We start from the raw sequence: 16,320 nt of genomic DNA, 5'->3' as shown, positions 1-16,320 counted from the left end.
TCAGACACCGACGCGCAAAGGCACAGGTTATGAAACGTACCGGCTGGCAGCTCTTTTTGATACCGAGAAAAAGCGAAAACGTCTCTATAGAGTGGATTGATCAAACACACTCTGGACTTTTGCCCATAAGACTTCTGTTTATTTCTTGTATGAAACCAAAAGTCAACTGAGTTATTTTAATAAGAACATAGTATGCTAGTGACACTAACACTAGTGAAGCATGTCATGTGACATTACATGACAATATTAACAACCATACTTATTGTAAACCAAGCTATGGTATTTTCTTCAAAATCTAACTACGTGCTTTTGTTACCTAAACTTACGTATACAGACATAAAAATGAGGTGTATGATGTACGTGGTAAGATAATTTTTAAAAAGATTTTGCATGCAACAAACAGAAACTGTGCATTTCCTGTGAAAACACAAATGTATTTTGAGAAATTACAACCCGGCCGGTCCCATTCGGGTTTGGGCAGAGAATCCAAGCTTTAATGTATCCTGCTCCTCTTCTCTGCTAGAAGCGAAACACTACATTAGCTGCTTCTAGCTAACATTTTCAACTCTCCAATGGAACTGTCTGTGGTCAAGTTGCATTGTGGGTAATGCAGGCACCATATTTTGACAAGGAAGAAAATGTGTGAAATACAAAAAAGACAATGTTTCTGGTTCTGTCTCTTTATTTTTTATTGATTACTCTTAAAATGACATACAAAGTCATACAACATTTGTTCCTACTTTCATTAAATGGTACTTTTGGATAAAGAACCAAAATATCTCATAATAGTGGTAAGGATTAGTTGTTTGAGATGGCCATGCATGTCTCTTTTGCTGCGAATTGGCTTCATGGCTCCTGGTGCTAAAAATTTATTCATCACAAAATTACTGTTTCAAGTTACCATTCAAGTGAAACATGCAGAAAATTAAAAAAAAACAAGTTGTCTGATATTCAAATAGCAGCATGAATCTTTTCAGTCCAAGACAGCTCACATGCTATTAGTCCATTTGGTGTGTGAACCCATTATTGACATCCAAATATTGCTTTTATTGTTAAAGAATCAAAGGTAGAGACAAAGCAAGGGAGAGAGGAAAAGAGAGGGTGGGGCTCTCCCCAACTTCTCTCTTTCTCTTTGAAAACAGAGGGTGGGATGAGAGAAAGAAATAGATAAAGAGAGAGAGAGAGAGAGAGAGAGAGAGAGACAGAGACAGAGACAGAGACAGAGAGACAGACAGAGAGAGAGAGAGAGAGTGATGGTGGTGCACCAGTGGACCTCTGCAGTTCTAACCTTATCAGAGGCTCTCTGTCCCATTGTGTGAATCCGCCCATCCTAGGAAATGAGGGCTTCCTGTTGTTTTATAGAGCCTTCCTGCAAAAAGGTTGAGATATGTAATCCCTACCCACCAGGGAAGACGGACAGAGCATTGTCAGGCAAAATGACAGCCACTAGTTCCTCACTTGTGTTTTCTGGGTGTTTTGTGACTCTTCTCATCTGGGGTAAGTAGAGGATTTATACAGTCCATTTCTTCACTCTTATGATATAACTTCTTTACTTGCCCTCCATCTCACCTCTCAAGTGGAATGCTTAGGGGCTTTCAGTGATTGAGTGGCTTTTAGAAAGGAGCTTAGCGAGTCTCATGATTGAGTTTTATACTTAAACAGTTTGGTTTAAGGGTCATACCTTGACAACAAATTCACTTTTTAAAGAAGAATTTTATGTTACAAGTTGTTGAGAATGTTATTACAGTTTATTTCAATGGTTTATGCAATACATATTATTATTTATTAAATAAGATATTTCATTCTCCTAAGAGGGTAATGTATTGTAAGTTTAAATATCCTCAAGTTAGGATTTCCTCAATGGAATGGTAGACAAAGAGAGGATGCATTGACCTGTTCACTCCCAATAGCTTACTCCTTGTTATTTCCTTTACCTCTGTTACTTGTATACTATATGCAGGACTGTGTATTATAATCCAGTTTAATTATTTCTGTTACAAACTGAGGTGTTATCATTTTTACATCCTTTTCTCCCATACTTTAATTTCTCTTATAACAGGATGCACATCAGTGGTTTGTCTGGTTGATGAAAAGTTAGCGGCACAACCACCCACAACAATAGGTATGTGTATTTTAAAGAGAAAAAAAGAAAATGAATACATGACCACAAATACTTGGACTAACATGACCTCTTTTCACAGGATATCATTCAACAGAGATGATGATTGCTAGTAAGTTTACAACTTTTTTCAATTACTGTAGAGTGTTTACTACATGTCTGTGTCTCCCTAACTAACTAAATCTGCTAATGGTCAGGTTTTGATTTAATCAGTGCATTAATCTTATTTACGCGTTCTATAGTTTATAGGCACAAATAGTGATTATGTATTTGTGTCCGCTGAGGGGTTGCTTTGGATCAGTTCCTTTAACTCAATTGCTTGGCCTGGAATTGACAAACACAGAAAGCAGAGCACAGAGATCCTGGTTTCTGCCAAGATCTCCTTGTGTGTACTATCATGAGAATCCAAGACAAACTCCTGGGGAGGTCTCTACCAGTGAGGGGTCAACAGCAGTAGACACGAGGCCCATAGTGGTTTGGGGCTAAAGGTTAACTTAAACCTCATTATGAGCAGCCCCCACCTGGCGCAACTTCCTGAATTTGTTCGTCATTCACCCCATGCAACGTCTGTGATCAACGCATGAACTCCGGGTTGTGAAACAACTGGAACTTTGGAGCAGCGCCCCTTTCACTGTTCCTCCTCCTGTGCCTTCCCTTTTTTTTTCCTCTTTCCCCTGACTGTCCCCCCCCCCCCTTCCCCTGCCACTCCCCCCAACTCTGAGCTCCTCCTCTGCTGAAAAGACACATTTCCTGATGTCATTACTAAATCAAAATGCTGCTCGGCAAACAGATGTTGCGAGAGGCCCAACATGTGGATTCAGTGACATAAATTAACAAGTTAGTCGTGAGAAAACGTGAACCATACATTCCATTTTTCATTCAATCAATGAAACCACCTCTCTCACAATGCTCTTTCAAGTGGTGAGTGGTGACAGTGAGAAACTACCTTACAGATGTAGAACACTCATGAGCTCCTTATGACATAAAAAAACTAAAGTTTCCAACACTTGTGGTGAAAATACCAGTTAGTTGGCCTTTTAAAAGCTGGTCAGCTCTGACTAATAACTTCTTCCAGGTTTAGTTTAATTAACCTAAATATGAAATCATGGCTGTCTACACAGCACACCCTGCAGAGTCATGATTACATCCACCCCAAAACGCTAAGCCCTAAATGTTTACTTATGTTTCCTATTTGGCAGAGGCAGCCCAAAAGGCAAATAAATCACATGCTGTGAGCTGGCCAGGCCTTCGACTGTGAGAAACTGAGACTAAAAAGCAGAACAAGAGTTAAAGAGTAAAGGGTTTTCAGATGTGAGTCCAGCCCAGCTTGGGTGTGCTCCCTTTTATTTGGGAGAATGGAGAGGACAATCTTTGTTGCCTCCACCCCTTTAAAAAAGGAAGAAAATCCTAAAGAAACGTGTGTTGGAGAGGGGAAGAGCTGCTGCCAAGGTGCAGGGCCGTCAGACAGATCTTCGAAGAACATCTGGTAACCGCGGGTAACACTGTTTGGACATCTGGTAACCGAAGGTTACACTGCGTCTCTTGCTTCCTGTCGGGTTTCCTGTTATGCCTCGCTGTACACAGTCTGAGAAGTTTAGGTTTATTATACATGGTCACCGGCTGGGGAAAACGCACCTTTATTCATTTTTTCTGACATGAAGGGAGCACTTGGTTTCATTGGGGTATTCCTCTCCTTTCTCTGCGGTGAGTGTGTGGTCTCCCTTCTACAGCTGCAAATGCTTGCCTCAGTATGAGACATGTGAAGTAACTCATGAGCTACAATAGACAAAAATAGTCTTTGCATTGAATTTTGCTAGGATGTATGTCTTTATAGAACTTATGTCATTAACTAAATCAGAAAGACATTACATGGAAGATTTAAAGAGGGTTTATGTAAGCTTTTTATAGTCTACTCTTTGATGTAAAAACATTTAAATCTAAAAATCTGATTTTTCTCTGTTTTAGATGCCACTCATGGAGAATCAGCTTTGTCATTTGGTAGGTTACATAACTTTATAACCTAATACATAGACATACAACCTTCTGTAAGAAAGAACAGAGATCTTTTAAAAATGTCCAAAACATCTTTATTGCCATTTTATAATCTGTCTCAATGTCTCTTTTTTTCCTGACTCTTTCATTCATGCAGCTTGTGGGAATACTACTAACAGGTGCATGGAGTATTGCGACCTATGTCATTCGTATTATGGTGGACCAACAATGGATTGCCTTTCCACTCTGTTAAACCATCTATGTCTCTCCAATTATGAGAATGCAATGGCATCACTAAACAGCAATGACTGGTGCATTTGGAGTAATGTGAGCGGGTAAGTAGTGTGTGTGTTTATATTTGCAGTTCCTCATCCTTAACATTAAAAATATTGTTAAATATTTGCTGATGTCTGAATCCTGTTCTTGACACTCCCTGTCTCCACACTGCAGTTTGTACAGTAACCTAAGCCAATGCACAGAGGAGATATCGGACTGTCTAGTAATCCCATGGCCCAACCCTCTGGTGGAACAGACCTTTTTGAACATTCACTCCAGGTTTTTCAAGGATTGTCCCTCAGAGGAGCTAAGTGACCCACCGCCAGTCATCATCTTTGCCCTGGTGATAACCCCCATCTGTCTAATCCCTGTCATGGTAAGCCTCGTGGTGCTCAAGACCAAGAATGGGGATGGCAGTTCCTGAAAATCCTGAATCTCTTTTTGACCTGCGCTCTGCCTCTTATCCCAACCTGAGGACTACAGCTTGTTTACATATACACCGCAGCTGCGCTTTCATCTCACCAGTGACCTTGCAGAGGACTGAATTTTTCTGACAAGTTTACCTTCACAATTCAGAGGAATTCTGAGATATCAGGAACAGGGGAAACCTATCAAGAAGATGACACTGTGACAAAATCTAGGTTATTATAAATTCCTGTACCATACTGTGACAAAAGTTTTGTTTTCAACCACCCCACTTTATTATGTCACATTCAATTTGCACACATTATTCAGAAAACAGAGCTTGTTTTTTTTTCTTTTTACTGGAGAACCCAGTATTCAGGGTTATGATGACAAAAGCTCTGGAGCTTGCAAAAGTGAAGTCGAAATGTATTTGTGTTGACTCTCCTCATGATGTCAGACAGCAGTTGCATTGATAAAAGACAATGTAATTTTTTTTTACTGAACCCCTGAACTCTTCTTATGTAACTTCTCTTCTTGCTGCCACTCAAACATTACTCTGCTTTGAGCCACAATGTACAGTATGTTTGCAGAGGAAGCCTAAACTGTTTTTAATTGGATGCAGGTATATTTCCATGTTTGATCTCTGAAAAGGGTCCTCTTTATGTGTAAAGAAAGGACAGGAAAATGAGTATAGTGTGATGCATGGATCTGGTTATGTGAGCCATAGTGTGTGTAAAGTTTGAGGTCAGAGGTTACAGATGGGACACAATGGGCGGGTGCGCCCAGAAAAGGGAGATTTCTTTCCTGGTATTGTCTATTTTTGAACAGCAAGAAATCCTTAAGCACTTTCCCCCCGTCCAAACAACGACAATCCTCATGATCACATGATGAGCTAATTAAAGCAAAGTTTATCCAACATTTAAATCCAATTCAGAGAAAAAGACAGACAGACAGATGAACAATAGTCTGTGCAGCATAGTGATAAACACTGAGCAACGACACGAAGATAAAAGTGTTATCTTTCACCTGAATCATGATTTTGTAGCTATGTATTGTTCACTCTTGAATGACGAGAAAGCCATGGTTGATTGCTTTCAGATTTAGAAAAAAATGTGTATTTATATACTGTTATATTTCTGCCATTGTCAGGACTTACTGTACCATATGAGAGCGCACATTCTGTCCACTCTCACACCATTTACTGTATGTATTTTAATATACTTTTCTATATTTTATTCAATTAAATCTACAGTTCAGTTGTTGGCTGTTGCTTATTTTTACTCATTTTGGCTGTTGGATAAATGACAACCATGTAAAATGGTTCTTTTTTTTAGCCAATCATTGCATGGAAGCAGCAGACTGCAGTTCAGCTCATGTTCACAAGGATACATTAGCAGGGTTGCGGCATCGTTGCGGCAAAAGTACCCTTTAACCTCAGTCAGATTTTGATTAAACACCCCTTTCCCTTGAGTGCAGTGCAGATGGCATTAGTTTGTGCCTCAGGTAGTGTTTCACTGTATCTTCAGTGAGCAGTATATTGTGGTGCAGTTGCTATGCTGCGCAAGTGCTGATGTAGTGAAGGAAGCAGTGACAGCAGTCATGTATCACACCCTCATCTGGCAAACATAACACTGCAGGGTGGGCCTGCGTTTGTGTGTGTGTGTGTGTGTGTGTGTGCGTGCGTCTGGGTGGGAAAGTGTGTTCGGTGACCTTCTTCCTCTCTCGATGTCGGGTCATCCTCGTCCCCACCCCCTTCTGATCTCATCCAATTCTGTGTCACTCCTTATTATTACAGCAAGCCAGAAACTATTTTCTGATGCCATTATGCAAAATGTGATTGTGAAAACTATATTAATCATATTTTTATTAGTCGCATTACTGCAACTGTTATAGCAAACAATATGTTTGTACGTTCAGTGCACAAGTCAAATAGCCATGGTCAATTTACAGTACATGAGTTTGTGTTCATCCAGGAAACCCTGCCCTCTGGTGGTTTTATGTGATACAGTGAGACTGTTTTGTGACTGAGATGGAAGTTTTTGTACCAGCACTTAACAGTATGACTGTCATCTCTAAACAAAGTTAAAGGTTAACTCATAATTTCTTTTTTTTTTTTTTAAGCAACAATGGTATCACTGTAACCACAGAGAAGCATTAGTGCCAGGCATAAGGGGAAAAATATGAGAGGAGGAAGAAGATTTTTCAGTTTTATTTTGCGTTGCCAATATAAAGCCAAGATGTCAAGAATAAAGTCAAACTTTCAGTGTCAGTGCCAGGCTTTAGGAAAAAAATGAATCTGAGGAGAAGGATTTTTATTCAAAAATCTTCCTCTTCTATTTTAGGAGTAAAGTCAAAATCTCAAAAATAAACTTGACATTTCAAGAATAGAGTTGTACTTGTGAGAATAATTACAACTAGCGCTGGCACATATGGCTGCCTCCACAAAATGCGTTTGCAGATGAATTGGTATAATTGTACTCCAGAATCAGTTTCAGTGAAAAGGACCTTTAATGCATAAACAGAGTGTGGGAATAAGTATTAAAACTCGGAAAAGATTGTGCCAAAAATACATCTGTTCACAAGGAGGAAACACACAAACTTGAAAGCCGTGGCCACATTCTTGCAAATTGGAATAGCAGGTAATGGACAGATAAGGTACTAGTGGCTATACTTGTGTTTATTACACAGAGGTCAGCTGTATCTCAAGACACAGTCAAATAACTTATGTGCATATGAGTAAATCACAGTCGTTAGTGTAAATGTATAGTCTATAGATACTAAAAATGATACCTTGCATTCAGCATGGTTTGGCTGTCAAGAAAGAACTGAAAACTACTGAGCAAAGTTGAGAACCAACTTAGGAACTGTATGTTCTGCAGTATATCAAATCATTCTTGGCCCATATATTGTGTATCAAAACAGACCAGGGGTTTTCAATGGCGGACACTGTGGCCCCCTTCAGAGAACATTGAGACAACTGGGCCACAACTTTTTAGCCTATATATGTTACATTTTGGCTAACTGGCACCATTAAAAGCATGCCAAATTAGCTATTAGCAGTTTCTGTTTGCAATGGACCCATGGACATACAAACAACAGCACAATAATGTCAGTTACTGTAAAAGCGTACAGTACAGAATTTGTGTTCTTGGGCATCTCTTTGCAGCAGGACTGTGAAGTTTGCTATCGCTAGGAATCCTTGAAGGGAGTACATGAGGTCAACAGGTTATTCTCTAGTCCTTTAGCAATGCCACAGCACAATTACATCACATTTTGAGATGCCTCAACTTGTATATAAATTATCTGATCTGAACAAAATTTCATGAGTCTCAGTTTCAATTATCTGTGCTGACACTGAAGTGGGATGACTTGATGCTCTGGGGTTGGAACAGTAAAATCTGACAAAGTAGTTAGTTAGTAGATAGTTTCGATAACTTGAACACTTTTGAACTTTATTCACACCAAATTAATTCAGGAGTTTTAAATATTAGATATAGGCAAGTATGTGTAATTGGTGAAGTTAATTGCTATAAAACATATTTAAACTATGCCAAAAACAAAGAAACATTAACACAACATAAACAAAACTAATTCAAATGAAAATGTATTTTGTTCTTCTGTAGAAAGTTTACTGTCTATTGCACAAAGCATTAATCATACACCTATTTTATTATAGCTTGATTGAATAATGATGATGATGATGATGAAAATAAAAGTAAAGGTACAACGCAGGCTAAATAGTGTTTCAGCTTTACTTTTTGGTTATGTTGATCCAAAAAATAAAAAACTACCAATGCCACAATGGAAAGGTTTCATTATGTTTAGTTAGCTTATATAGGAAAACATGTTTGACACACCCGTGGATACATGGATTTATATTTCTAGAATTGAGACAGAGATTCTGTTTTCAGAAGATACCAGAGACCTTCCTGTCTCTGCAGTGATCACACCCGAGAGCCGCAGCTGCGTCTCCAGTTGCAGGTTTTGGCTCTGGAGCCTCTGTCAGGGCGTCTGGGTCTTATCACCGTGGGAGCCGATGACTGCTATGTCCCAGAGATCTGGCAGAGTGGTTGGAAGGACAGCAGGTAAGGGCATCTGTACATCCACTGCTGGTTCCTTTGGCAGACTTTGTAGTGTGACTTGGGACTTTGGCTGTGGAAATAGCAAAAGGTGGCTCACAGTGTCAGCTTCACTGCTTCACGGAGCATTCAGCAGCATCAATGACAGCTGGTCAACCTCCACAGGTGGCCAGAGAAAGTCAGCTTCCTGGAGCCTATGCCAGATTATTGGTGAGTTATTGACATCTCATCAGATTTACAGATGACTTTATTTTTAAAAATCTGTTTGCATTACATGTTTTTCTCAGCAACTAGTTTACTGGAATACTGACAGACTGGAGTTTTGCCAGATTTGATGAAAATTAAAAAATTGCACCCATTGATGCGAGTCATTCAGTGTGACATGAGTAATTACTTTGTTGTGCGAGATCCAGGCAGCTGGCACTGCTGTGTCAGAGCTGACCTTACAGCTGGATGACACCGAGCTGGCAGCACATGACTGTACATTCAAGTAGGTCTGACATCAAAACTGCTGCTCGATCAGTCAGAATAAACTCAAAGAAATACAAGCCACGATCAGCCGTATTCCACTGCCAGCTGAATTCTGAGCGACAAGAAATATTTTTCAGTTCTTCAGTGATGATGGAAAAGGAGCAGGGCCTGCACCCAGTTACCATGATTGGCTCGATGGAGATCCTAAGAGATTTATCTATGGAAAAAAAAACAAGATCTGGAGCTGCAGCTGGACTACATGAAACAAGAGCTACCTGAGAGCAACTAGAGGAACAGAATCAGAAAATTAAAACAATGCATTGATGGTATTGTTGGCTCTGCGTATTTACCTAAAAGCTGCCATTAGTGACAAAAGGGAAAATAAGTACATACTGTATGAATTTTAGGAGTGTGATTCTTGGGGTCAAGATTAAATTTAAAATCAATTCTTGGTTGAAACGACTCCCAGTTCAAAAATCAATTCTCAATTTATTACATACAATATGGATTCTAACTTCAGGATCTATTCCAATGCAGTATGCGCTCAATAATCTGTGTGGCAAATCATGACAGCAGCGTAAAGAGTGCATAAGTGTATAAGAGTTTTTATACCATTAATTTGAATACTGAGTGGATTTAGGGATGTTTTTTCGGTGTGAGTATGTGAGGAGAGAGTGGAAAGGAAACTGACATAATAAACACAAGGTTTACTATTAATGTTTCAAACACAGCCACAGGTCAATACAATCAGTTTGTCCCACTATAGTTTAATGTCCGCATCCCCTTGCAAAAGACCAACACTTGTGACACTGAAACACACACGGCAGTGTATAACTGAGAATTGCATTTACTGGCGCACACACATGCTCCCTCTACAGTATCTCTCTGTCTTATACATTCACACAGGCAGATAAGCTACAGACACCAAGAGATAGACACTCTGTATTTTGTAAGTCTCTAACGTAATTTACTTATTGATCATTCAAACATTCAATAGCTAATTTTTGTCACTACTTGGGTGCACAGAAACAAGCTGTGAACACATCATCCTTTTTGAAGTTGATAGGGCAAACTTGTTGTTACCTATTGACACATTCTCCACATACAAATCACATTAGCATTCAGTTAGAGTTGTGTTTCCGGCCACCTGATGAATGTAAATCCAATAGTCACTCTCATTTAGCTCTTTCTTTATTTTTTGTCTCTGCTAACTCTTGAGGGAAATGTCTCACTCTTTAGCTGCTAAATGCTGCACTATGTTCACCAGCTACCCCTTCGTTTAGTCTGCCTGCTGTAATTTGCATGTAGCATACAGCAGGATTTTAGTGCTTCTTTTTGCTGAAAACGCAAGAGTGAACCAAAACAGTTAAGTTGTGAGTCAGAGTATGGAAACAATGAGGTGAAAGTTGCTGTAAAGTTCTGTAGCGTGTGAGAACAGCAGGGTCAGGTGATAATTCTCTGTGGGTCATCACTGCAGGCATGTGTGATTCATAACTAACACAAAAATATTGATTATAGATGCTTTAAGTAGTAACATTGTGTGGGTGTTTGCATTATTATCTTGTATCCTCCAAAGGAAAAAAGACAGAAAAAAAGCTTAAGGCAAAATTTCCATAAAATATAACTGATGATCAGGGCATATACTGTAGTTTACATCTTGTACTTAAACTAGGTATGTGCTCTGGTAAAAATAATACAGACACAAAGCATGACAAAAATGTTAGGTTAGCATTGGATAAAGTTTCTGTAAGGCTCAACATTAGTGTGTTTATAGAATGACATTTTTTGATGCTTTAGTATGGGTTAGGAAATGGAATTGTATTATGTTTATGTCACAAACGGACATTTTACATAATATTTATTACAGGATTTGCCAACTTAACAGCCTTAGAGGCATTAAAAAGAAGCAAAAGTACTGTAGAGAGCACTGAGTGTCCTCTGTCAGGTTATCTGTATTGTTACACGATACACTTCTGCATGATGCAAGAAGTTCCATAATAACAAACTAACATGATGAGACAATCTCCAAAGCCTGCTAGGAATAACATGACCTTCAACCCTCACATCTCATCCACAGGAATTACAAACAGTCAGTGAAATATGACCCTAAGAAATGTTTGAAAAACAAAACAAACATGCAGAACAGTACAACTCCAGCTTACCTTAAAAAATATTTGACTTTGTTGTTTTACCCTTGTAGACTCTCTGGAGGAGAACCTGACTGAGATTGAGGCCTGTAATTGAGCTCTGATGACGTGGCTTCAGGCGCCTGTTGCCAGCCTGACACACATCGGGGTAGACACAGAGTGAACTGTTTGAGAGTGCCAGGAACTGCTGGATGTCAGGACCTGTTTGGAGCCAGGAATAGCAGGAGAAGAGGGTGAGCCACATTAATTTCACTGTCTGCTAATAAGAGATGGGCACAAATACATCAAAAAGGATCTCGTAAAAAAATTACAAATACTTGCTCAGTAAATGCATCAAAATCAAATATAAAACATTGTTATGAAAAAGGTATTTAGTATTTATTTTTAGGTATTTAGTAGCCTCAGTCTGGGTCTGACCTGAACCGCCCTTACAATGAAAAGGTGAGCTCTGCTTATTTCCTACATCATACATTTGAAGTGGCCAGTCAGGATATGTTGAAGGTGGGAGGCTGTGAATTCAGGGGTGGATGCTGGGTGGTTTCTGTCAGTCAAAGTGACTGACTGAGTGAACGGCCAATTGAAATTCAACTGGGGGAACTGAACAACACTAGTTTTTTCAGATGACAACAAGACTGGGTGTTTAGGAGATGCTGTTTTCAAGAGCAAAGTGCAGTAGAAGAAGTAGGCTACATTCCTAAGATATCTAACTTTATTAGCAACCAACTGAACAAAAACAAAACAGTACCATTACAGCACAGTACAAAATAGAAAATATCAACAACAACTTAAAGAAAGGGAAAGTATTTTCTTTTGTGTACCTCCTGACATTGCAGTCAAAGGGAACACAAATGAAATATGGTCATTCACAATGAGAACATTGTTGGACCCGACAGGAAATTCACTTATATGTAGCCAAAGACAGTGATTTGGCTTATTGCTGTGCAGTGTTTTTCTACGGTTTCAAGGTTATCTTAAAAATCTTATTAAATAATAAAAATGAAATTTTTAATAATGTTAAGTGTTTAAAATACACAAATAAAAGCTACAGTTGGTAACTTTTATGAAAACCTACTGTCACTATATTCAAACAGCACAATATGAGACAGATAATCTGTGAAAAAATGATACTCCCCTGCCTCTGTTGCCTTGTAGCGTTTCTAATGGCCTTACCACATGTGAAAACAACCAATCAGAGCTGAGGAGTCTCTAAAGCAGCTGTTAATCACTTCTAATGAACTGTGGTAAAACTTAAACTAGGCAGCAATATGAATCAAGATTCTTTTACTATGTTATTGCTTTGCTATTTTTAATGTTAAATGTTTTCAGAAACATATTTTAGTGCACTGTTGAGCTGTTAAATGAGAAATTTGTTGGATACAGTTAAACACAGTAGCAAGCCCCGCCCACCAGCTGGACCAACTTTCTCATTTTACAGCTAAAAAGCTAAAATATGTTTCTGAAAACATTTGATGCGAGAAATAGGCAATGCAGTTACAGAATCTTGATTCATATTCGATCAGCGCTATCTCGTTTGAGAGTTTGACCACAATTCGTAAAGCAACTGATATGACTGACAGCTGCTTTAGAGACTGTTGGGCTGCACTGATTTTAGTGAATGCCATTAGAGGCAGTAGGAGGGGAGGCGTGACATGATTTTTTACAGACTGTCCCAGGTACTTCTCTCAGAATATAGTGACAATATCAGCAAATATGACTATATGAATATTTTAATAAAAGTTACCAACTGTAGCTTTTAAGTAATTTGTTAAAAATGACATGTCATTTTTTATGTCCAGAGAAATACAAATGATCAAACCTCAAAAGAAATCAAATACATTTTTAAATACATTTAACTGAAATACTGCCCATCTTTGCTGTTAATAATGATGAGGTTTCTAAGAACAAACAGAGGGTCAAGGTGACCTTAGTGCTTAAAACCAGTCCTTTCCAGATTCTTGAACACTCTGAATGCATGCATGATATATTACTGTCACCGTAGCATCCCTGTAGAGTGTTTTTTCAAGATTTGCCTCAAGTGCTTAGAAAATTTAAACTGTAAGCTGTGTGAATACATTTGATATCAGAGGTGGCCTCTAGATGGCAGTCTTTGAGAGCATTTTTAGTAGTTGAAGGCACTCAAAAATTGAAGAGTACTTCTATTCACTTTGATGAGAGAAGAATATGTATTATACTGCTGCTATCTTTGGGCATGCAGAGGTTTAGGCTGTTGAAAGGGCTACAGTTCACACCCAAACCTCCGGTCATTGACATTCAATTATTTAATGCTTCTGTTTGGACACTCCCAGTTTGGGTCAATATACAGCTCTCATGTTCTTTAGGTTTAGCTTCAAAGCAAATAGAAACTCAAGCAGAATGAAACTCAAACAAACTTGGCAGATGAAGCTTTAATGCAGAAAGATTATGATCAGTGTCGCCCACTTAATGTACTGCAAGCTCTGTGTTGATCAGCCCTGCTTTGTTGAGAGTCTGAAAAATTCAAATGTTCTTGTAATTTTTTCATGTGCCGAAGAGACACAGCCACCGTGCGGTCCTGATAACAGGTGGTGATGATAACAGGGGGAGTAAATAGAGACTTCAAGTACAAAGAGAGAGGAGATGCATGCTGCTGTGTTTACTCCGCTCTTCAGCCTGTTTCTATTCATAGCGTGAAAACTACAGTATCAGTTCAACAGTGTGTGTGTGTGAGTGTATGCGTGTGTGTGCTGTAACAGGCTGTACAAGATTATTTGCTGTGGTGAAATCATGGTTTTCAGTATTTTTCTCATTCACCTCAGCTCATCTTCTTGCACTAGCTTTAGCTGAAGTCTGTTGTTTTTGTGTGATCAGCTGATTTTTGTCTCATGAAAAGAAATAACTTTGATGGTGCACCTGCACTCATCCACCTCCCTTTCCTCTTAACATCCTAGCAGGATTTTGACAGAAGCTTTTTACCATGACAAACAGCTAGATTCACTCCTGTTTAGGGGTAAATAGCATCAGTTTCAATTCACAATGCTGAGCTTCTTAAGTTTATCTACACAGGAAAATACATTTTTCCACATATCTTTTGTTTCCTGTTTAAGAAGTCTAATCCACTCTTGAAAGATTTTTTCAGACTTGCAAAATACAAATCACATAATGCACAAAAGAATGCATTTGATATGAAATATCCATCGCTGCATGTGCAGGTGTAGCTACACTCAGAGATGCTCATCACAAAAGAGCGCAAACAAATTTACTGTACATACAACTGAGACACAAACACCAAAGCACTCACGCACAAACACACACACAGTGAACAATACAACACAAAACATGAAAGCAGACTTATGTGCAGGTATAGTAAACACAGATGAGGGACTGAAAGGAAAAAATATGAAACGGATGTGTGGGAACTTATCCCCATTTTAATGCTGTGACAAACAAAAGTTGCTGCTTAGTGTCCCTCATCTGTTTATAGGGGCCATGTGTCATTTTTTCCAATACACTACTCAACAGTGCTTCAGGGATTGAGCCTAAACAGGCCTAGTTTATGCCTCTATATTATGTATGGCTTTTATGCAAATGCAACGGTGACAGTGAGCAAAAACCTTTGATCTGGGCGTCTTTGTGGCTGGAACAGTTAATGCAGCAAAAGCATCATGAATCTAATGGGAAAACAGAATCGGGAGTGCAGTGTTGAGATTCTAAATAGAAACGAGGGAACCTGATAACTTCGCCTGCGATGTAAATTAAGAGCTGATACTGACTCCCGCCTCAGAACCCCATATCCCCCTGAGGTTAATGACTGTATCTATATGGAATTGGCTCTGCCATTACTGCAAAACTAGTTGTTAGATGATGAGATAACACGCCAAGATTGTCATTTCTCCCAAATTAACGAATTACAGAGCATTTAGTAATGAGTTGCTGAGCAGTCATAATAATGGGGTCTTCACCTAAATCCATTCCTGTCTTGTTCACTACTATTACCTCATAGTCCCTGCCAGGATCATAATTGCAAAAAAAGCAAATGTATCTATTCATTTTCTCCTTGAGCTTACTGGTTCATAAAAACCAGGCATTTTTGAACAATAACCACATAACTGTAGAAGTTTTATTGTTCCCTCTGGTTCTGCTTGGATGGCATAGCAGGCAATTAAAACCCTCTTTATCTCAGAAATCTGGGTACAAATACTGTTCTACTGAGTCTCTTAAAAACAGATTTCAATGACACAAGGTTTTCTTTAGCCAAGAATTCACTGTTTTTTCATGCATGTTTAGACATTATTTAGAATATATTTATTATTATCATTATTATTAAAATAGATTATATAGAGATCAATCTGTTTAGTCTCTGCATCTCACTGTGATGTTGTACATTAGCTCCTCTGATCTTTTTAGAAAATTAGCTGCAGGCTACTTTAAGAAAATTAAAGAAATCAATGGAATATCTCAGGGTCGTAATCAGCTATTTAACATTGGGGGGGACCATTTTCAACCTAGAACCTCTGCAACCCAACCCTCCAGGGGAGTGGGAATTCTCCACAGGATAAATTATTTAGACACTTAACAGCAAAACTGACCATTTTGGAGCATTTTGAAACAAAAATGTTAGATCAGGGTTTCTCTAAGTTTTGATGGCTGAATGCCGTTTAAGGGAGCCATCATATGATTGAGGGCGGCACAGGAAAAGTGCACACATTTGACTTTTTTATGACATACTAACACTATACAAAACCTATTACAGTCGACAGTGATATAGACTAGGTAACACTCATATCAAATTCTAGTTTCCCACTTTGTAATATATTTAAAAGTGGTAAAATGAAGAGACAGTATTGTGTTTGAC

General features: G+C 38.7%; 1 protein-coding gene across 2 annotated transcripts; it reads left to right on the top strand.

Annotated features, from left to right (window-relative positions):
• Nucleotides 1-1,248: 1,248 nt before the first annotated feature.
• Nucleotides 1,249-6,051, top strand: ramp2 (receptor (G protein-coupled) activity modifying protein 2). Of its 2 annotated transcripts, XM_050068508.1 has the most exons (6): nucleotides 1,249-1,497; nucleotides 2,060-2,122; nucleotides 2,202-2,231; nucleotides 4,085-4,117; nucleotides 4,269-4,446; nucleotides 4,562-6,051. In XM_050068508.1, the coding sequence occupies exons 1-6, from the start codon at nucleotides 1,338-1,340 to the stop codon at nucleotides 4,809-4,811; spliced, it is 714 nt and encodes a 237-aa protein (XP_049924465.1). In that variant the 5' UTR covers nucleotides 1,249-1,337; the 3' UTR covers nucleotides 4,812-6,051. The 2 variants fall into 2 exon arrangements, with proteins under 2 accessions (XP_049924465.1, XP_049924468.1); XM_050068511.1 differs by lacking the exons at nucleotides 1,249-1,497; nucleotides 2,060-2,122; nucleotides 2,202-2,231 and adding an exon at nucleotides 3,125-3,823.
• Nucleotides 6,052-16,320: the final 10,269 nt, after the last annotated feature.

The sequence above is a fragment of the Epinephelus moara genome, chromosome 18, assembly GCF_006386435.1.
Source record: "Epinephelus moara isolate mb chromosome 18, YSFRI_EMoa_1.0, whole genome shotgun sequence".
Taxonomy (NCBI): domain Eukaryota; kingdom Metazoa; phylum Chordata; class Actinopteri; order Perciformes; family Serranidae; genus Epinephelus; species Epinephelus moara.
This window is presented reverse-complemented; position numbering and strand designations above follow the sequence as displayed.